Consider the following 23,806-nt stretch of genomic DNA (forward strand, 5'->3'; position numbering starts at 1 on the left):
CTTTCCATGAGTACAAAAGTGCTCTTCCTAGATAGATTTATCTTAGGATTAAGAAAAACAAAACACTACATATTTCAACAGATATCCAGTCTTGGAATAAAATCTAATGGCCAATTTCCTTTTGAACCCAATGTCTGAGCATTGCTCATCACACACAATAGGGTCCACAGCTTTGCCTTTCATGGGCTGTGGCTTCACCTGACTTGAAAGAAAAGAATAATATCTGAATTTAGGTGAGATTTTGATTCTGTCAAGGATTTGATATATGCATGTCATAAGAGGAGAAAAGCAGAACATTTTAGCCAGAAGGGGACAAACTGTTATTCAAGTCTGTGGAAAATGCAGAACTTCATTGTCCTCATTCCTCAGCCCTTGATTAGATAGAGAGCCAAACATCCTTGCAGATGTTGATGGTTCTCTCTCCTAATACTACAGAAAAATCATTCCTCAGGAGTCCACCCTGTCAGTGACACCAAGGTTTACTGTTGATCCTTATACTTCCTGATGCTTCCTCAGAGGCCAACCTCTGAGGTAAGAAATCTATCTCACAGTTTAATATCAAGACATTTTGTTATGTTCTTGAATTTTCTTTTTCACCTGTGACTCATGAGCTCATCTCCTTTCCAAGTGAGTTTTTTTAACAGAGTATTAGAGTATTTTTAAACACCCATTTGTTCTTTTTACCCTTCACATTGAGATATTCCAACCCAGCACTTGTGTGTTGTTTAATATTGGATATATAATTAATAGAGAAAAGATATTTAGATTTGGGTGTGGAATACTTTCCACCTGCAAGAAAAGTAAACAAATAGCTGATTAATCACATTTGGGGTAAATCTCAGAAAGAGGGGATATATGAGATTTAGGAGGAGGATTTGACGTACATCCTTTCAAACTGCAAGAGAAGATAAAGAGAGAAGTTGTTGAAACTGTTGTGGGTCCAGAGGAAAGAAGAAAGAATATGAAGCCCCAGAAATGGCAAACAATTTGTCCAGATATCTTGGATCTTTTTACCTAGCTGCGCAAAGGGAGAACACTGTCTCTCTTCCTGGGATGTTCACCAATGCCACTTTCCTGCTCATGCTTACAGAGACCATATGAGAAAAGGAGATGAGCAACTGAAGAAAAATGTGTCACAGGCAACAAAATGCTAGGTATTATGGGCTGCCACCTGGAAACAAGATGGAATTTCCCTCAGCCTACACTCCCATGTCTTGAACTTCCCAGCTCAGGAGAGACAGGGAACTGCTGGAAAGATTCCAGTGGAGAGCCACAAGAATGACTGAAGGGCTTGAGCATTTTCCCTAAGAAGAGAGACTGAGAGAGTTCTGGGGCTGTTTAGTCTGGAGAAGAGAAGACTGAGAGAAGAGCAGACTGAGAGAAGAGCTGATCAATGTCTACAAATATCTGAGGGGTGGGTATCAAGTGGATGGGTCCAACCTCTTTTCACTGATCAGCAGCAGTAAGACAAGGCACAATGGCTACAAAATGGAACATAGAAGGTTTCACCTCAACATGAGGAGAAACTTCTTTACAGTGAGGGTGATAGAGCACTGGAAGAGACTGCCCAGAAAGGTTGTGGAGTCTCCTTCCCTGGAGATTTTCAAGGCCTGCCTAGATGCATTCCTGAGTTAACTATCCTAGGGGATCCTGCCTTGGCAGGGAGGTTGGACTTGATGATTTCTGGTGGTATATTCCAACCTCTACAGTTCTGTGATTCTGTGATTCTATGCTTCTGGGATTCTGGGATTCTGGGATTCTGGGATTCTGGGATTCTGGGATAGGAAGTCTTTTTGACTAAAGGTACAGTATAGGGAAATTCTGTGGCTTCCACAGAGCTTGATGTTCCAGCTAAGACATGTTGCTCTGAGATAAGGAAGAGATGAGAGTTACACAGGTAAAATGCTGATGCATATGTAGCCTCAGACTTCAGAATTTCATGTACATATGCACGGTCTAAACTCACAGAAGTGTAGGAGAGCCCTGTCAAGAATGCCATGTCCTTGGTTATCCTTAACTCTCTTCTTCAGGCCTTTCTGGTCTGGAGATCTGAGCAAGCAAACCTACTCTTTGCTAAACATTTCCAAGGAAGAAGGAAATCATTCCATGTGGCATTGTTATACCACTGTGAAGCCAAATTAAGCTGAAGACAAAAAGTCTTGCTTGATTGTGGCATCTAAATAGGTCTGGATCTGGCTAGCACCTGGATCAGAAGCTTCCTGAGAGGTTTTGGCCATCTGTACATGCCATTGAATTCTGATCAGTTAAATGCAAAAGAGCTAAATGCCAAATAGTTACTGAGACCTTGGGCTGTGTTTGTCACAGATAAACCCTGTCAGCTGCAGTAAAGAGCTAGTGGGAATCAGAAATGGTTGGATGACATAAGAAATAGATCCAGACTTTTGTCCCAAAGGAAAATATGTTTTAGAAACTGTGGAGAAGCCATTCTGGCTGCATCATCATTGCTAAGCTGATGAAAGAGAATAAAAACAAATAGATCATAGTGCATGAGCAAGGCACCAGTGTCTTTCTGTTTAGTGTAAATGAGTACTTGGACGTTTTGCTCTGAAGCTGGAATAAACCAGATCATTTCAGAGCCTGCACATTGAATGTTCCCCAAAGAGCAAACAAAAGACACACTGCACATGCGACACCCAAACATACATAAAAAAATCTTGCATGAAAGCACAAACACAGATGGAAGCTTCAGTATATTTGTAAAGCGTGACATGCAGAAGAGACTGCAATGTGATGAACTGAGATGAACTGAAACTTTCTTGTAAATATCTCAGCTCCCTCTCTGCAAGACATTTGCCTTTTTATTTTCTTTAGTCCAGGATCCTTCTGTATCTCTTCCACAAGACGCAGGAGGACCCACAAATCCTAGTGAAATATTTCTTGTCCCATTAACACTGGTTTGGAGTAGCATACTGTGTACATCTTTGCGTGCCTTCTTTTACAGACTTTCCTCTGTCCCTTGAGAGGAATGTGGAGCAATGAAGCATCTAAGTATCACTAATGGAGTGCAACTCAAGTCCTTTCCTTTAAAAAAAAATATTACTCCCTTTACAACCCACCCAGAGGTTGGGGTTGCATCCAACATAGATTAACCCTGTAAGCTGCAGTAAGTGTTGTTTAGTGATAGAGAGACTGAGAAACAGCTCTGAAGCTTTGTCCAAAGTCATGAAACAGACTGGGAAACTTCCTCTAAGTTTGCAAAATCCTAAATCATTGACATTTACAGGCTGTTTTTAGAGCTGAATCTGAGACAAATAAACAAGAAAAATAATCAACAAGAGGATGACAATAATAGAAAATTGCATCAATTTAATTGGGATTTGTCATGTTCAGAATTTAATAAGAGCTATAGTTTGCATCCTTAAAAAATGCGCTGGACTACCTAATCTATGGCAAAATAGTTTCTGCATAGTCAAACTAAAACCTGGACAACACAAGGGGCAGTGAATACTTCTAAGATATATTTAATGGACCTAGGTTTATGCTTTGATTTTTCAGAAGAAAATACATAACTGTTACCTTTTTATCACATTCTATCAATTCTGTCACTGCTGAGATCTCTATACTATTTTAGAGAACTCTGATCTCCTGATAAGTATTTGAAGCTTCATGAAGCATTATGTAGGAGCAATATACCTACATAACATTTTGTAGCTTGACTACACATACATGCACAGTCAGGAATGCAAAATTTTCCCATTAATTTAGACTGTTTCCCTAAAGAAATGTACTGAGGATACATTCATTTCTAGCTCCTGTGAGATTAGGCAAATGTAAGTAATGACAGTTTCTACTGAAAAAGATTGTACCCTTTTCCTTGCTTCTAGTCCAATAAAGGGATTAACAAACAAAGTAATAAACTCAGCAAAACTAACAAGGGGCATTCAGCATTTTCATTTTCTTGGCCTGAAAGCAATTTGTGCTGAGCAACATTTTGAATTCTTCCCCAAGCCTAGATGATCTGACAGTCTAAGACCTCACTTACACACTAAATGCCATAACACATACACTTTACATACAACTGAGAACTAAGACACAGGAAGGGCTAAAAATCAATAAAATCAAGATTTTAGAAGCACATGAAAAAGTGTTGAGCAGAATCTGGTTGAGGGGGGAGAGTAGAGTTTGGACTCACTAGAGTTTTGAATGATGGGAGAACTTACCGGAAAAGTAAAATATTCACTTCAGAAAAAAAAAAAAAAAAACAAACAAAACAACAGGTATTTACCCCTATACAGAACACAGCCACACTGCCTTAAGAATACTGTTCAACATTTCCAGCAACAGTCTCCTTGCAAACTACAGTTTCAGACAGTACTGCATTCTCTCTTTAATACCTTGACCTGGCACAAAAATTCCCTATAAATCAGAAGGCAGAAATGTATTCACAGTGTGGGCTTTGGGTAGATTGATGAAATGTGTTGTACAGAAGAGATACTCCAAGCCCCACTCCTCTCTTGTGTCCCATCTTGATACATAGACAAGGTATAATAAGCTACAACATAATTTTGCTGTTGAATCTGACTTTTGTCATGCAACCCTAATGAAGGCTTTTGATGTCCTCAGAAGATGCATGGCCTGCTTTTTAACATTGTTTGCTATACCTTCTTTAACCAGAGGGCTAAAGAACATAAGTTTTCATACAAGTGTTTCCTCTTTTCTCCCATAGTTGCCCTTGAGTCATGAGCCCTGAAACATCACCAGCTCAGATGTAGCTTGTCAGTGGGGAATTAAGGCAACATGTCTTTCAAGCCAATGATGATTGCATCCGTTTGGCCCCTGCATGATCACCACTGATAGGAGCAGTATGGGAGCAGAGCAGGTGAGAATTGATGTGTTCTGTGTGTGCTAGAGAGATAATTAGCTAAAGTACAATGGGAAAGGAACCGCAAGTATGATGGATAATGTGGAATCCAACCCTCCCAGAGCCCTTTGCAGTTGAGACCACTTCTGCTGAAAACAGCTGCTCTTAATAAAAGAGTTTGGAAACCTTATCCCAGAATATCAGGCATGTGTTCTCTTTTAGTAATTTGCATTAAAAAAAAAAAAAAGAAAAGAAAAAGAAAAGAAAAAAAGAGTGATTGGGAGCTATATACCCTGTAGGCACAGTGAGCAAATTGGCCAGCCTAATTATTATTTTTTGGTATGTCTAATTAAATAGACAAAAGGCCCTCCTTTCACTCTTGCTGTCGGCAGGAGCTCCACTGGAATGTGCATAATGTCCCCTCATTTGCCCAGGCAGCTGAGCCTTTTGCTTTTCCCCTAGGACATCAGTGTTGACAACTGCCCATGGCTTACCCACTCCTACTCAGACATGGAGCCAGCTCGTCAAGTAGGAAGGAAAAGGGGATAAGTTGACCTGGTTCTGTTAAAAACCACAGGACGATGCTGTATGATGTGACATGCCTTTGTTGCAGGTTAGAAATGTGTCATGGCCCTTGGTGGTAGAAGTTGCCATCCCAGAGCCCATCAAATACTTTCTGTCCAGTGTTGTCTAAGTTCCTTCAAATTTACTTTATGGGGACTCTAAAAGTGCAGTATTTATCCCTGAGCTTTCTGGCATTTCACCAGCACTCAGCTATTCTGCTGCTTTGCAATTGCATGCCACCAGAGCCCTTCCTTACAGAGCCTTTCTTAACCTTCTGCTTTCACCATTCCATGACATCAGACCTTTAACTACAAACTACTTACAAAGTCTTCCAATGACTTGAGTCACTGGAGAGTTTCAGCCTCATACTGATGCAGTCAAAGTCTCTGGAATCCTAAGCTTTCAACAGAAAAAAATAACAAAATTCCAATGCCTTTTGTCTGTGAGGCATTTTACTCCTTTTAAGTATACTTTGCTAAAGCATTCCACTACTTCCATCGCAAAGATAGTTGTCCTATAAATGAGTAAGAGTTTATGTCTATAGTGGAAATGAAAGAATTTTTACATCTCAGAGCCACGTCATTACTAAATGACAAAATCTACTCCCACGTTTATATGAAACGTAAGCACTAGTATTTTTAATGCATATATAGGCAAAAGCCTTTTGATTTTTTCCAAAAGAGAAAGGGATAGAGATGCGAGAATCATGACACTATTGTATACATGTACATATATATGCATCTATATAAATGTAGAGGTACAAGAGAAAAAAAAAAAAGCAGAATAATTCATCCAGCAAAATGATCCATTTCATGCTTTTTCAGAGAGCTCTATGTTTGATCCAACAAACAGGCCTCTATTAGAAGAGTAAGGTAAAGTACTGCCACATCAATTCTGCTAGAAAACCTTTTGCAGGAAACACCTGATCAGTATATAGGTGGTATAGTGAACTTAGCAAAGCCTTTCAAATCTACTGTCTAGGATGGAAAAGCAAGACTAGTGCCTTATTCCACCTACACCTGTACAAATCCTAGATAACTCCCTGAGACTGAGAGAAGTTTTCAGTTTCCAGAACAGGTTTATCCAGATAAGCTGACACAGGTGCAGAAATCTCTGCTGCCTCTTAATTTGCTTTTTCCAAAAGCAGAGTTGTTTCAGTTCAAGCAGAAACAAGATGGTCAGGGAAAACATTTTTTTTCCTTTGTTTGCTTTATCCTAACTTTTTTTTTTTTTTTTTTTTTTTTCATTATTTGCTCTCTACTAACCAAATTAAACACCTCTGAAGCTCAGTCCAATGTAGGTCTGAAAAACCTCCATTGTCATGACTGCTGTTAAACTTTAAGTCAGTGCCTGATGCTTCACTTCTTAACGAGGCAGTTATTTGTTTCCCAGGCAATCACTGGCACCTGCCTGCCTTTTAAAATCAAATAATAATTGAATATGAGGAAAGCAAGATGAAGTAAAGGAGATTTAATAAAGAGAATCTTTGCTGCAGAGGGAATTTCTTTGGCAGTGATTACGTTACTAATTGATCAGCACATTGCCTGAGAGAAACCAGAGACAACAATTATAGTTAGCACTGTGGCTGAAAGCAATGCAGTCAACTACCTCCTCGGCTTTCGCTGTCCGCTGGTTTCACCTGGATTGGCCTGTTCATCTGAAAGAAAGAGCAAAGAGAGACACATAATTAATGGTGGAATTAAATATTCATATATGAAAGTTCACTTTTGTTTTTACCATGCATCATAGCATCAGAATTTACTCCACAAGGAAGAAAAAAGGTAATTAGTAAGTAAAGAAGTAGCCACTGAGCAGCAGCTGCTTCTTGGTCTGAGGTAAATTAATGTCACCCTATTTATCTGACAGGGGCTCTGTTGAGTCACTTTGGGAAACAGATCTGACTCATTTCACACAGGTCATGAAATTTTAAACATTACTTGAAAAATTTCTAATAGTTTCCTATGGAAACATCTCTGTGTTAGCACAGAAATTCTTTATCAGACCATCAGGATTAGTGAAACTTTAATTGCAAGGATTACTCGAGAGTGGCATGATGAAAAGAAAATAGAAAAGTGAATTCCTCCTCCACTTTTAGGTCAGTAGTATAGTCGTGCTATCATGGTACACTCTATTTCATACTTGAGGAACAGGATTTTCACCTGTTTTGTCCACATACTGCAGAAGTGCTGGCTATTATTTGTGGCAATGAGAGGGTAGAATATCAATTAAAATGTCTCACTCTTTCAAATACTATTTTCCTTTCTCATGATCACATATAGAAAAGCACAAAAACCTTGCTATCATGCTCTGAATAGGATTTTCCCAGAGCTCCTCACTCCACTGGTAGTGTCTACCATGATGTGGTTGTCTGATGAACAAGAATGAGGTCCCACCCCTTCTTTTAATATCTGGAGGTGCAGATTTCATCACAATCATCTGAAATTTTAATCTGAAAGCCCTTCTCTGCCTCTTTCTCCATGTCACTTAAAGTAACCCATATACTATGCAGATGGACTATTCAAAATGTCTTTCTGTGTGTGACTACCCCTGAGTGGAATGAAATTATCTTTTAGAAGTGGCAGCCAAAGAAAGTGAAACTTCAAACAGACATATCAACAAGCAAGATATCAGACGGTAATGGAAATCTCTAGATGAATTTCTTTATTTCTTCTTAATAAAGTCAGACCATAAGTGATACAGAATGCCTTCAGGTGATGTTGTCTCTCCCTTATTTGTGGCTAATCATAACCAAGGACCAAGGTTGTTAGTTTTCCTTCCCCTCAACCCTTCCTTTTTTTTTTTTTTCCTTTTTTTTTTTTTTTAGTAGATCAGAATCATTTAGATTTATTCTAATTGCTCTGCTGATATATTTAGTAATAAAAAGTTATCAAGCTGGCTGATAAATAGGTTACGATGATGGAGAGCCTAGCAATCCTGATGCATTGTCTCAGGAGGAAAAATGTACTTAGCCATAAACTGACTACAGTTAGGCTCATAGACACTCAGGAGAAGGATCAGTGCTTCAGACACTACTGAGCAATTTCTGCTCTCCTGTGTGCCTTTATAGCCCAACAAACCCAGAAACCTGAAGTGCTGAAACAAACACAGAGTGCAGTACTGGATAAATCTTGCATCAGCCCCTGCTTTTGCAACTGTAAAGGTCTGCTTCTAACATGTTACAAAATATTATTGGGGCTGCAGGTGTCATATTTATCTTCAGCAGGATGGACATCCTGCCATAGCGCTCCTACAGCCACATGTGAAAAGCTAGAAGTTATGGACATTTCAATATCTGACATCACTCAGGTGAGGAGGGTAATTCATGCCATGCACTTCCCAGTGTTTAGAAATCCAAAGTCTAAAAAGCATAATTTTAACCTACTCTTGAGAGTGGTGCCTGAGATTAAAAGAAAGAATTACCTTTTGCAGTGCCTATTCTTCTCCATTAATCATAAAGCTAGTCTATTCAGTTAGAGTTAGGTGAGATGAACTCCATCTTGGTTCTCATGCATGGAATAATGGAGCCAAACTATCCAAATACTGTTCTATAACATCCTGCAGCTGCACAGCCACTGCAACTGTTTTGTGTTTACAGCAGGATGGTGTTGAGACCATTCATGTACCAAGATGTGACTTTAAATTCGTTAACTATTGACATAGTTAACTATGTTATGCAATGGCTAATCAGAGGTACTTGGTGCTCACTCCAAGAAGTAGTCTCTGCTCGAGAACCAGTCAGAATAGCCAGGAATTTATAGTAGGCTTGCTGCATACAGCCCTGAGAGGCAATGTTTGGAGTTCAAAATGGACACAGCCTTGCAGTGCAGAACACTTCGTAAATCTAACAACACATATACTGATTGGAAGCCTGCTAAAGGCCATGAAAATTTCCACTGAAATCTAGTAAGCTTTGGATCTGGCCTTTAGGAAATACAGACAGAACTCCTCCTGTTTGTTTTTGAGTTAGATGTGATGAGTTTGCAAAAGGCAGAGGAGATCCTTTGTCAAAAATGAGATGACTAGTACTTGTTAGTACTTGTTTGGGGTTAAGCGTGGGATTTTTTGGAGCTTGGGGCATGAGAGAAAGAAGACAACCACTAAGAAGGGGAAAAAGAGGGAAAGAGGGAGGGAATGAGCATCCAACACTGAAAGGAAAAAATGGGGAATTAATAAATAAAAGGCCAGTGTAATTTAATGTACACTATGATTTATACACTTGACAATTTCTTTATAGACCAAAGATAAAGTGCTGCCTGCACAGAACCCATAATACAAATTGAGATCATCTTGACATGAAAGACACCAATTACAGGGAGAAACACTGAGAGGAAAATAATTAAGTTTCCTCTCTCCATCTAAGGATTTTTTTTTTTTTTGTCACAGACACTCTAGGAGCAAGAATCATAGAATCATAGAACGGTTTGGGTTGGAAGACACCTCCAAAGGTCATCTAGTCCAACCCCCTCCAGTAAGCAAGGTCATCCTCCATTAGATCATGTTGCCCAGCGCTCCATTGAGCCTGACCTTGAACATTGCTAGTGGTGTTCCCCAAGGATCAGTGCTGGATCCAGTCCTGTTCAACATCATTATTGATGGTCTGGACGAGGGGATTGAGTCCAGCATCAGTAAGTTTGCAGATGACACCAAGCTAGGAGCAGGTGTGGGTATGTTGGAGAGTAGGAGAGCCCTGCAGAGGGATTTAGACAGGCTGGATGGGTGGGCAGAGGCCAATGGGATGAGATTTATCAAGGCCAAGTATAGGGATTTGCACTTTGGCCACAACAACCCTAAGCAGCACTAACAGGCTGGGGACAGAATGGCTGGAGAGCAGCCAGCAAGAAAGGGACCTGGGGGTACTTGTGGACAGTAGGCTGAAGATGAGCCAACAGTGTGCCCAGGTGGCCAACAGAGCCAAAAGCATCCTGGCCTGTATCAGGAGCAGTGTGGCCAGTAGGACAAGGGAGGTTATTCTTCCCCTCTACTCAGCACTGGTCAGGCCACACCTTGAGTGCTGTGTCCAGTTCTGGGCTACTCAATCCAAGAGTGATGTTGAGATTCTGGAACATGTCCAGAGAAGGGCAACGAAGCTGGTGAGGGGCCTGGAACACAGCCTTGTGAGGAGAGGCTGAGGGATTTAGGGTTGTTTAGCCTGAAGAAGAGGAAGCCCAGGAGTGATATCATTGCTGTCTACAACTACCTGAAGGGACATCGTAGCCAGATGGGGGTTGGTCATTTCTGCCAGGCAACCAGCAACAGAACAAGAGGACACAGTCTCAAGTTGTACTGGGCGAGGTCTAGGCTGGATGTTAGGAGGAAGTTCTTCCCAGAGAGAGTGATTGGCCCTGGAAAGGGCTGCCCAGGAAGGTGGTGGAGTCACTGTCCCTGGAGCTGTTCAAGAAAAGATTGGATGAGGCACTTAGTGCCATGGTCTAGATGATTGGGCAGGGCTGGGTGCTAGGTTGTACTGGATGAACTTGGAGGTCTTTTCCAACCTGGTTGATTCTATGACTCTATAATCTCTAAAGATGTGGCCTCAACTATCTGCCTGGGCAACATCTTCCAGTGTTCCACTACTCCCAAAATAAAGAACTTCCTGTTCATGTCCAACCTAAATCTGCTCTTCCCTGATTTAAAACCATTACCCTTGTCCTATCACCAGATGTCTTTGTACACAGTTCCTTTTCAGCCTTCTTGTAGGTCCCCTTCAGGTACTGGAACGCCACAATTAGGTGTCCCCAGAGTCTTCTCTTCTTCAGGCTGAACAACCCCAGCCCTCTTCTTAGCAAAATAAAATGGCAGAAAGATGTACCTTTCCCCAGTATGGAGAAATGCTTTCTTGGGAAGAATGGAATGCAGATACTTTTGCTCTCTACTTATTTCTAACCTAGAAATTCTCATGTCTTTAACGTAAAGAAACAAACACTTATAATCCAAAACATAATCTTCTGAATATTGGTTGGGGGAATATTGATACAGACATATTTAATATCTCTCCTCTTGGCACACCCTGAGTCTGAACGAACAAAGAAGATTTGCCAGACACAAAAACTGATTAATACCATGGGTATCTACATGGGTTCACGGGTGCATACGAGCTCCTGCAAGGTTTTATCACTGTCACTGTCACTAGATGTCTTCAGAAGTGATTTGGCAACATGGCAAAATAACCTAGATAGGCTGATCCAGCATTTGAACGGAGAGATGGACTGGATGAATTCTGTTAACCTTTCCTTTAGGATGTGTTACACTTCTATAATTTGCAACAGCTTTTCTTGTTTCTGCCCATGGACGTTTTTTTGAGATAATCTTAGAAATATGGTTGTGGTTTCTTATTCTGTATTACTCCTCTTGGACTGCCACAGTGAAAGAAGTATAGTGTTTTATCATTAGTTACCAAAAAAGAGCTTATCTTCTTTTTAGCACTCCCTCTGTGCTATAGGACCTGACATGACAGTACAAGAATGCCTAACAGTCATAAAACCACTATAAATCAGGTTGATATGTTTATCCATATTCATTATTCTCATTTGGCTACAAATATACTTTGAAGTGCCTCACTTAATCACAGTGCCATAAACAGAGGACTACCAAGACACAAAGGCAAGTAGGCAAGAATGAGAAAATTTAATTTGGGTTTCTGGTTGCATATGACATATGCAGTTTCCAAAGGGGTGGCATGAAGATGGCAAATAAGAGTTTTATTCACAACTGTGTTTCAGTGTTGGTTCAGAAAAAGCCTCTCAAATTTGTCTACTGGGAACTTGCTCTGGGAATATTCTAAGCATTTGCCTGCCCGAGTCTATGCCTATTTCCTGAATTCTGTTAGTAATATCACTGTGTTTAGAAATGTTTCTGGAACATGGAATCAATCTGAGTATATGCATTGGAGCACAGAAGCTCCAGATATTTTGGGGGAAAAATGGTACTGGATAGCTGTTATTTCACTGTGTGTAAATTTGGGTTTGGGAATTAATAAGATAGCGGTGAACTGGGACACGTGGAAATATCGAGTGGGCGCCGCCATTAGGGTGCTTAGGGGGAGGGGTGGTCCTCACTGCCCCAGCTGCAACTGCGGGGGATGGGCGACAGGGCAGACCGGGCAGACCGCCCCTAGCGCGGCTCCGCCCCGAACTCCGCCTCCGGTCCCGCCCAGGGCAGCCCCCCGGACCCTGCCCCCTCAGCCCAGCCCCCTTCACCTAGCGCCAATAACCACGCGGCCAGCAAGATCAAATCAAAACCCTCCCGCAGATGCCGATCCAGGGCAAGGGACCTCTTCGGGAACCAGCACCCCCCAGCAACAGCAACCAGCTGGAAATGGACCTGATAATGGAGTGATCCTTATCAGCTCCACGCCCAGAAAGGAAATCAGGCACATAAGGCAGGAGTATGCAAGGGCAAACGGACAGTCCCTTTTAGCCTGGCTTTTGAAATGCTGGGATGCAGGAGCAGAAACAGTGGACCTAGATCACAGGGAGGCGAAACAGCTGGGATCCTTGTCGAGGGATGGAGGTGTGGATAAGGAGCTGGGAAGGCTCGATGGTACCCACTCACTTTGGGCCAGGCTTCTGATAGCTGTGAGGTACAGGTACCCGACTAAGGATGACATGATTTTCCATCCCCTTAGATGGACAGATATGGAACAGGGGATCTCATACCTGAGGCAAATGGCGGTTCAAGAGATAATTTATGGAGCCGACCAGAGGCCCTCGGACCCTGATGATGTCCGCATGAAGCCAGCCCTCTTAAAGAAACTGACTCAGTGTGCCCCTTCCACATATGCCCCCACATTGGGAGCACTGCTGCTGGGCAGAGACCCCAACAACCTTCCCACAATCAGGGAGTTTGTGAATGACCTAAGACAGTTTGAAGACAGTTTGTCGAGGAAAACCTTAATTGCCACTGTAGAGACCCTCACCCAAGAAATGAACGAGCTGAAAGCCTCTTTCTCTGAAATGCAGAAGGCAGAGGATGACTGCTCCTCACCTTCAGAATGGGTGCAAGTCTCAGCTGTAAGGAACACACGCCGCCGTGCTCCTCCTCCTCCCCGCAGGAGACCAGCCCAGAGCAGACAGGGTACACACAGGGGGTCACTCTGGAGAACACTGTGTGACCATGGGGAAAACATGGATAGATGGCATGGCCAGCCCACCTCAGCTCTATGGGCCAGGGTAAGGGAACTGCAGGGGACAAACACAGGGAATAACTCCTCCAGAAGAGGGGTTGCCCCAGTGTCCCGCAGGCAGCGCTCTCGCTCAAGGGGTGGTGAAGCCAGTAACTCAGGTCCATGTGCCTCATGCAGTCACACTGCTCAGAATTAGAGGTGCCCTGTCTCCAGCCAGGCGGAGGCCAGGGATAACAGAGTATATTGGGACGTGTTTGTGAAATGGCCTGGCACTTCTGAAGCCGAGAAGTACAGAGCGTTGGTAGACACCGGTGCCCAATGCACTCTGATCCCCTCCAGCCACAGGGGGACAGATACTGTTACAATTGCAGGAGTCACAGGGGGGTCTCGGGAGTTGACTGTGCTGCAGGCTGAGATAAGCCTCACCGGGAATGTGTGGGAGAAGCACTCCATAGTAACTGGCCCTGATGCACCTTGCATCCTGGGGATCGACTTTCTCCGGGAAGGGTACTTTAAAGATCCAAAGGGGAACAAGTGGGCTTTTGGCATAGCAGCTGTAGAGACTGCAGACAAAGAGCAGCTGTCTATCATGCCTGGCTTGTCAGATGACCCTTCCGTGGTTGGTACCCACAAGGTGGAAGATGTCAAGTTACCTATTGCTTCTCGTGTAGTTCATCGCAGGCAATACCGCACCAACAGAGACTCCCTGCTACCCATACAGCAGCTGATTCGCCGCCTGGAGCAGCAGCTTGTCATCAGCAAGAGCCACTCGCCCTTCAACAGCCCGATATGGCCAGTGCGAAAGGAGACAGGGGAGTGGAGACTCACGGTGGATTTCCGAGGCCTGAATGAAGTGACTCCTCCAATCAGCGCAGCCGTGCCTGACATGTTGGAGCTACAGTATGAACTGGAAACGAAGGAGGCCAAATGGTATGCCACAATTGACATTGCTAATGCTTTCTTCTCCATCCCCATTGCAGAAGAATGTAGGCCGCAGTTTGCCTTCACCTGGAGAGGGGTCCAGTACCACTGGAACAGACTGCCTCAAGGGTGGAAGCACAGCCCTACAATCTGCCACAGCATCATCCAGACTGCACTGGAGAAGGGTGGAGCTCCGGAACATCTGCAGTACATCGATGACATCATTGTATGGGGTGAGACAGCAGAGGAGGTCTTCCAGAAGGGTGAGAAGATCATTAATATCCTGTTGGATGCTGGTTTTGCCATTAAGAGAAGCAAAGTGAAAGGGCCTGCCAGAGAGATCCAGTTCCTGGGAGTTCGATGGCAGGATGGCCGACGCCACATCCCTATGGATGTGGTGAATAAAGTGGCCACTATGGTGGAACCCACTAACCGGAAGGAGACACAATCCTTCCTGGGGTTTGTGGGCTTTTGGAAGATGCACATTCCCGGGTACAGTCAAATTGTGAAACCCCTCTTTGACGTTACAAGAAAGAGGAATAACTTTGAGTGGGGACCTGAGCAGCAGGTGGCATTTGACCAGATCAAACGAGAGGTGGTCCATGCCATGGCCTTGGGACCAGTCCGAACCGGCCCAGAGATTAAGAACATTCTCTACACAGCAGCCGGTGAGAATGGTCCTAGCTGGAGCCTATGGCAGAAAGCTCCTGATGAGACAAGAGGCCGCCCACTCGGGTTCTGGAGCAAGGCGTACAAAGGCTCAGAGACCAAGTATACCCCCACAGAGAAAGAAATCCTAGCTGCCTATGAGGGAGTCAGAGCTGCCTCTGAGGTGATTGGGACGGAGTCACCACTCCTTTTAGCTCCAAGGCTTCCGGTCCTGACTTGGATGTTTAAAGGGAAGGGTTCGACTCCGCACCATGCCACAGATGCCACTTGGAGTAAGTGGATGGCTCTGATAACTCAGAGGGCTAGGATGGGGACTCTCGAGCGTCCAGGCATTGTGGAGGTCATCACCAACTGGCCAGAGGGCACTGACTTTGGAAAGCCAGCAGAAGAGAAGGCAGTGACCCGTGCCGAGGAAGCCCCCCCATACAGTGACCTTCCTGAGGAGGAAAAGGCATATGCTCTCTTCACAGATGGATCCTGCCGCCTGGTAGGCAGCAAGCGAAGATGGAAGGCTGCCGTCTGGAACCCCACACGCAGGGTTGCAGAGGCAAGAGATGGAGAAGGCGAATCCAGCCAGTATGCTGAGGTGAAAGCCATCCAGCTGGCCCTGGACATTGCAGAACGAGAGCAGTGGCCAATGCTATACATCTACACCGACTCATGGATGGTAGCAAATGCCTTATGGGGGTGGCTGAAGGAGTGGAAGAGAAATGATTGGCAGAGAAAAGGGAAGCCTATTTGGGCTGCTGATCTCTGGCAAGACATTTCTGCACGCCTGGACAAACTGCCAGTTAAAATCCGACACATCAGTGCTCACATCCCAAAGAGTAGAGCCACTGAAGAACAGCAGCATAACCACCAAGCTGACCAGGCTGCCCACATCTGCCAGATTGACCTGGACTGGAAACACAAAGGTGAACTGTTCTTAGCTCGGTGGGCACATGACTCTTCTGGTCACCAAGGAAGAGATGCCACATACCAATGGGCCCGAGACAGGTCCGTGGACATATCCATGGAGGCCATAACTCAGGTTATCCATGAATGTGACATCTGTGCCACCATAAAGCAAGCCAAGCGCATGAAGCCTTTGTGGTACGGGGGAAGGTGGTCAAAGTACAGGTATGGGGAGGCCTGGCAGATTGATTACATCACTCTGCCTCGGTCTCGTAGTGGCAAGCAGTATGTGTTAACCATGGTGGAGGGAAGCACGGGGTGGCTGGAAACCTACCCAGTACCTCATGCTACTGCCCGTAACACCATTCTGGGCCTGCAGAGCCACATCCTGTGGAGACACGGAACCCCAGAGAGAATTGAGTCAGACAATGGGACCCATTTCAAGAACCACCTTGTAAGCAACTGGGCAAAAGAGCATGGGATAGAATGGGTTTATCACATCCCATACTACCCACAAGCTGCAGGAAAGATTGAGCGACACAATGGCCTGCTGAAAACCACCCTGAAGGCTATGGGAGGTGGAACTCTCAGAAACTGGGAGAAGCACCTTGCAGAAGCCACTTGGCTGGTGAACAGCAGGGGATCAGTTAACAGAGCTGGTCCTGCTCAGTCTGCCCTACTGCCCATAGTTGAGGGAGATGGAGTTCCTGTAGTCTGTGAAAGGAATCTACTGGGAAAGACTGTGTGGGTTGCTCCTGCCTCTGGTGGGGGAAAACCCATCAAAGGGGTGGTATCTGCAGAGGGTCCTGGTCACACATACTGGGTGATGATGGAAACTGGTGTTATCGAGTGTGTCCCTCAGAGAAACCTCTCTTTAGCTGAAAAGGTTTTGAAATCTCAGAGTTGATTCCATGTGTTCCAGATACTTTCAGGTTATCTTGTATTATAGTTGTATAATAGTTGTATCATAGTTGTGCAATACTTGTATCATAGTTGTGCAATACTTGTATTATAGTTCATAAGGGGTTACAAGTTGTTTTTGTAGTTATACCCTCACCACTACACGGCGTCCAACAGAACCTACATCACAGCAGCAGCTATCCAGAGTCCTACAACATCGCATCACACCACGGCGTCCAACCAGAACCCTGCATCTGATTCGTCACTGATGCCCTGCAGTGAGAGACTGTTCCTGACTTCCCTCCAGAGGATGTCTACAGCCATCTCATCTACACCTGTTCCCCTGATGCCAGACACCAAGAGAGACTGTTCCTGATGTTTTTTTTCTTCACAGAGGAAAAAGACTTTCCTGAGTTCCAACAAGAACTGTTCCTGTTTCACTGACTTTTCTTCCGTTCCTGCCCTGCTCACATCTCAGCAACCTGCACCGGACCAGAGGAACACATCGCCTTGGGATACAGCCGGGGACTGAGAAGGACTAAAGAGAACTCTTAACCCAAGGACACTTTTTTCCCATCTTTGGAGAAGAAGACTGTTCTTAGGAAGGTGGAAGTGGTCTAACCAAGGGGTGGAATGTATAGGGTTAACACTCCACGGGGAGTGACCCTGAACCTGACCCTAGGGGTCTTGGCCCCTCCTCAGGGGTGGGCCACACTCCAGGTGATGGTTAGCCCACTCCCCCCACTTCCTGTGGTATAAAAGACAGGAGTTCTCCTGTCTCTTCCTTTTTTTTTCGCCCTCTTGCTCACTACCTGCGTTCATGACCGCACACACACACTGATACTGTATACCAGCCACGAGGCAGAGACACCATCACACTACTCGGGTTGTATCCATCCCTGTTTTGTATTTTGCTGTTTTCCCTTCCTCATCCTTTGTAAACTCCCCTACCTCCAATCCCTTTTTTTTTTCTAAGTTATTGTTAAACTTTTCCTTTTTAACTTCCAAATCGAGTGAGATTGATTTATTGGGGTGTCCCTACCTTTTATCTCTCTCCCTGTCTTTTGGGGAAAAGGAGGGGGAGGAGGGGAGGGCACTCTATAAACTCTATAAATTCTATAAATTGTCATTGGGTCTACCAAATTTATAAGAGTCTCTGGGAACTTGCATTTGAACCCAAAACAATTTATTATATCAATGACAATCCAGAAGACATGGTAACTTATAAACTTTAACAGCCAGCCCCACAACAGCCATGCAAAAGCGTTAATGATTAAGACTTTCAGAATATCCATTTTTTAACTTCCAAATCTTCTCTGAAAGAATTCTTTCTACCTAGCCCCACGTTGAGACGCCAAATAAAATTGTTTTGGGTTCAAATGCAAGTTCCCAGAGACTCTTATAAATTTGGTAGACCCAATGACAATTTATAGAATTTATAGAGTTTATAGAGTGCCCTCCCCTCCTCCCCCTCCTTTTCCCCAAAAGACAGGGAGAGAGATAAAAGGTAGGGACACCCCAATAAATCAATCTCACTCGATTTGGAAGTTAAAAAGGAAAAGTTTAACAATAACTTAGAAAAAAAAAGGGATTGGAGGTAGGGGAGTTTACAAAGGATGAGGAAGGGAAAACAGCAAAATACAAAACAGGGATGGATACAACCCGAGTAGTGTGATGGTGTCTCTGCCTCGTGGCTGGTATACAGTATCAGTGTGTGTGTGCGGTCATGAACGCAGGTAGTGAGCAAGAGGGCGAAAAAAAAAGGAAGAGACAGGAGAACTCCTGTCTTTTATACCACAGGAAGTGGGGGGAGTGGGCTAACCATCACCTGGAGTGTGGCCCACCCCTGAGGAGGGGCCAAGACCCCTAGGGTCAGGTTCAGGGTCACTCCCCGTGGAGTGTTAACCCTATACAGAACTACAAACTGGGTACCACTACAGCTGTGAACTGACCCCATTTCAGGTAGAGGGGTTGCATGGCCTTTTCCTCACATGCCATAAACATTTGTGTTGATGGAGGAGTCAGAACTTCTGATGCATCACAGTTCTCATTTTCCTCTGATCACTGGCATACTCTGCTGGAAAATGCCTTTACTATCACCTCTGCATAGCTTGGACAAGACGATCATACTTGTTAGACTTCATACTCCTCATTTTGGCTTTTCCTTCCTTTTGCCTAAAACCAGCACATTCAAATAAAGCCAGATGTCATCCTCTCGCACTAACTTCCCACTTGCCCCACCTACCCTCACACCAATCCTCCCTGCAAGTTGAAACATGACATCATTTTTCATGTCCAATTACAGCCACCGTGGTGCCACTGTTAAAAGACAGTGCAGATACTCCTGTCAAAAAGGGTTTGAGTTACAAGAAGCGATGAATTACAGCAAGCCCTTTTCCAATTCTCCACAGAAATGAAATGTCAGAGCTTGCTGCTGTATTTTTCTCAGCACCATCAGCTACAGGCCACTGCAGGAATTAGACAGGGGACAGACGCTTTTCTGCATCATGATTTTTCTTTTCCTAAGGTTGTCGTTTTCTCCCCTACCAACCTTTTTCTACTCCCTCTGGCTTTGATATTAATTTAGAGCAGAGAGAAGGATCACCTGGGATAGAAGAGTAGGAATTAGAGACAGCTGATTTCTCACTGTCTCCATCTTTCTTCCTCTCAGTGTTCCTACTTCCCTCTCGTTTCTTGTCTCACTTGCTTTTTCATTACACATTAGCATACCTGATTTTCTAGCCAGGTTTTACAAGGCTTCAGAACAGAAAAAATGCAGAGATAAAAAGAAGAAAGGTAAAGGAATAAGAAAAGATGGAGATGTTCTGAATAACTTCACATGTGGTCTGAGACTGGAAGGAAAGGCAAAGAGGAGGCCACTGACGATCACTGATATGACAGTAATGATCAGAAAGATCACATCTAAGGCAGAAGAGAGATGTGTTTTTGCTGAAGGAAGAAACAATTTCTAGAGTTACAAAAGTGCTTCTAGTGTTTGTATAAGACCCTGGAAGACCATCAAACTGATTATCTAATATTAGTATTTTTGCCCAACCTTAGGTGGCATAAGAACAGATCAGATGGGTTTATTAATGTTTTGTATCAAAAAGATTTGTATCAAAGCCTGTGAAGAAAAGTATTCTACTACCCATGCTTCCAGAAGTTTCCAAAGAGCTAGTCTGGAACAGTGTAAAATACAGAGGTAGTCTCTGACAAGGCCTGTTTCAAGCTCTACACTAGCCTTCTGGATGAATTGGGATATCTCATAACAACTGCCTCTTTCTCAGCTTTCTCTTCTGTGCAATGGGGATCAAGATACCCTAATATAACATGAAGACATTTGATTAAAAAAAAAAAAAAAGTATCTAAAATCAGATTTTAAACAAAGAAACACCAAGTAATTTCTCTGCCTGTGGATAGATATAATGGCAAACAGCAAAATCTTCTTGCTCAGTCGTGTTCTGTTGTGTTCTTTATTGTGGTCAGCCCTCTAAATCACTGATGAGAGCTTGTAGTTTTTAGCAAATGCTTACTGAGCAGCACTGCATGACTATAGATGTTGGCTAGCCTCATGAAAGGAAATCCCATCCCAGATACAAACTCACCTTCCTAAAGACACCGTGTAGTTCTTGGTGATGCCACAACAAAGCTCAAATGTTAATTTGAGATATGAGGAACTAACTGCTTGAAATTAAAAAAAAAAAATGTTAGCACCTTATTTCTTCAGAAAAAAAAAAAAAAAAGTGTTTTCTGTTCAAAATTTTACCCCAAAACATTGAGAAGAATTTAATTTGCCAATTGTATCAACTTTTTGGGGGTCTGCCATGTGTGCGATAGTACCTACTCTCAAGTTAGCACAGCTATTGATGTGAGTAAAGGAACTACCTTGGATGTTTTTGCAGGAGTGGGTCATAACTTTTAAAGCAGTGAGCAAAATCTACTGTGATTGAAGACCCTAAGGAAATGCAAAGTATATTAGTGTCAAAGTTGGAAAGGCCAAGAAAATCACCTACAATTGAATTGTGTGTATAATTGTAAAGTTCAGATAAATCACTCTACACCTGATTCTGAGTGACATAAGTGAATTACACTGATCTAAACTCCATAGCCATAAGAGTGAATCCAAAGCAATCGCCCCTGTCCAAATGAAAAAACAAAGTCAAGACCCAGATCCTCAATTCAGGAATTTTTTTGTAGATGCTACAGAATCAGGAAAGCTGCTTCAATGTAAGTTAGCTATACCAACACCCTTCTGTACTTGTATATTGCAGCTGTAAGGCATAGAGTAAAAACCTACCCTCTGGGAATAGAGTTAAGTGCTGTGGTTGCATGAATTACTGTGTGATTACACATTAAGCATACCTTTGTGTGGGCAGTGCAAACTGATAAAATGTTAGATTAATGAAAGGGTAGGGAGAGGAAATGTGTTAGAAAGTTTGATGAAAAAAAAACCACGTTGCCTTGCCTTGTTGTCAAATACACTCACTAGTAACGCATTGCATCTGAAACGATTCTATCCCAAATCTTGTCTAGGTAGCGGACTTTTAATTCCTCCTCACCATCGTCTTCCCTACCTGTCGAGATGTGTGTCACAGACATGTACACAAATAGATGAGAAGGCCTGAAATGGCAATGTATGAGATATTAAAAAAAAAACCCTTGATGGGTCTGACCTTTACAAATCAGTCAATGCTCTGGTGCCTACCCCTGAGAATGATTGCTACTGGCTATCCCTGCACTCTGAGAATATTTTCTATATATCATATAAAACACATTATAATCCATCCGTCCAACTATTGATTCATCTTTCCAGTTGTCTCCTGTATATAGATGAACCTAGAGGGGGCTTAACTTCAGTTCAAGCTTACGTGCAAAAGCCTGTGTCTTCAAATTCAAAGCCTTCTCCCTGCAGAACAGTTTGGACTTGAGTTTGAAGAAACTGCTGATCTTGTTAGTAGCAAAACAAAACCTTTATAATACAACAAATCCTTTGGTTTATACTGGGAGAAGATGAGCGTGTAGTGCTCAACCTCACAATGCCTCTGGTTTTAAATGAAGAGGGGAGGAGTAAAGGGGAAACTCAGTCCTCTGCAGGTTTAAGTACAACAAAGAGGAATGAAACACATGAAGCTTGAAAAAACTGAATCTTATTTTCCAAAACAAGAGAAACAGCACTTTCTTTTTATTTTTTTTTTTTTTTTTTTTTTTTTTTTTAATCTCTGTAGTGTTTGTGAGTACTGTATCATATGCAAATGTGCATATGAAATAGCAAAGGAAATCCTCTTCAGGTGTTAGGGAATCACACATTAGAATCTATATTCAATAGATCTACTTTAACCTAATAGACTGGTGCTATTGCACACACTGTGTGCCTAAGGTACTGGTACTGTAGTCATCCAGATGGATATATAATTGCATTCCTGAATCTTGTCTGGCTTGTATTTGACCTTTCTTTCTTCTGAAAGAAGCAGCCATAGTGGATGCTGACTTTAGCTTGCCTGTAGTCCTGGACCCTCTGCATATGTAAGAAGTCTCAGGACATTTAGCAAGTATACTTGAGCATGTTAAGCATTGCAGGATTGGCCCACTAGTGATGCTAAGCTATATAAAAGAGTCTATTTTTCAGTGTATCCTGACAGCAGAGGTATAAGTTTTGAAGAGACATCTTGCTCATTAAACCTAGTTCCCTGCTGCTACCATAAGCAATCACAATGTCAAATTCCATTCACAAACACATTAAATTCTAGTGTAAAACTCAGTCTTTTGCTGTCCTTTCCTCCTTTCTTCTCTAATACCAGTAGAGATAAGCTTTTCTTCTAATTTCTTACTTGAGTTTATTTCAAGATAATTTACATTCAATTTTATAATGAGTCTAAACCACCTTTTTTTTTCTAAAATCACTCTTCTCTTTCCCTGACATTTTCTATCCCTGACATTTTCTATTACCCGTCTCTGCATGCATTTAGTAGAAAGCAACCACATTTTCTTTTAGCCTTGATAGTGTGATCTCAAACTTTTTCAGGGCAGAGCAACAGCATAATTGACACATATGAAGATGATCCCTATAGATACAGCCAAGGCAGCCTTAAACTACCCAGCATAGTTAATGAATAACTGTATCTGAGTGGCAACATGAAATTTAGATGAGTGATGAGAATATGTGTCAAGAGTCCTAGATTGGTTTTGCAGTGCATACTCATCTCAGATGTTTGTGGTTGTAGGTTTGTCTGTGCCTACACTGCTGGATTGAAAGCTTGCTCTCAAACTTTTACCTGAGTTGTCTCACAATGCTGCCTGTGTTGGTCAGCTCTGGCCTCCCTAGCCCAGCCTGCAGCCAGTACTCACACAGTCAGAGGCACAGGTTGGAGTGCACTTAGAAACTGCCTGGAGGAGCAAGTGTAGATAAGGGGAAAGGTAGAGTGTTCTCTGCATATGGGGCATGTCATGTTTTTGTGCATGTTAGGCACAATTGCACAGAGGCCAGAGGCCACTTCAGCACAGATGAGAGCAGGGCAGGCAAGCAGGCCAGAGAGACAAACAGATGTATTACTCAAGGCATTATGGACATAACCCCTGCCCCTCACTTAGAGATGAACATCTGTTCTCGTTTTTTCCTTATCCTGAGCCCATGACCTCTGGCTGTTGGCAATTCCCTGCTGTGCTCTCCATTCTCTAGGCTTTATCTCTTCTTCTGAAGCAAGACCCAAGTGATGCCTTTGCCACTAATGGTTGCTTGGCTTGACTCTGCAGACTTTAGACAAGGCCAAGCTCCCATCGACTTCAGTGCTTTGAGTGCAAAAGGAGCTTGGCCACCATCCATTCAAGAAGATTAGACCTTCTGTGCTTGCAGCTTTGTATGCCTAGTCACAAAGATAAGAACCACAGCCAGTCCTTTTGCCCACAGAGAAAAGCTT

The 23,806-nt window shown here is 43.2% G+C and overlaps 1 protein-coding gene across 11 annotated transcripts in view; it reads right to left on the minus strand.

The window, feature by feature from the left end:
* Nucleotides 1-23,806, minus strand: part of CELF4 (CUGBP Elav-like family member 4) — an 869,014-nt gene that overhangs the window by 371,863 nt on the left and 473,345 nt on the right. For all 11 annotated transcript variants that reach the window (XR_010301405.1, XR_010301404.1, XM_064140834.1 and 8 more), the window contains exon 3: nt 6,995-7,043. Coding sequence is in view for 9 of the 11 variants with exons in the window: in XM_064140834.1 (XP_063996904.1) it covers nt 6,995-7,043 (49 nt within the window). In the remaining 2 variants the exon portion in view is untranslated. The remainder of the gene's footprint in view (nt 1-6,994; nt 7,044-23,806) is intronic.

The sequence above is a fragment of the Pogoniulus pusillus genome, chromosome Z (genome assembly GCF_015220805.1).
Source record: "Pogoniulus pusillus isolate bPogPus1 chromosome Z, bPogPus1.pri, whole genome shotgun sequence".
In the NCBI taxonomy this organism is placed as follows: Eukaryota; Metazoa; Chordata; class Aves; order Piciformes; family Lybiidae; genus Pogoniulus; species Pogoniulus pusillus.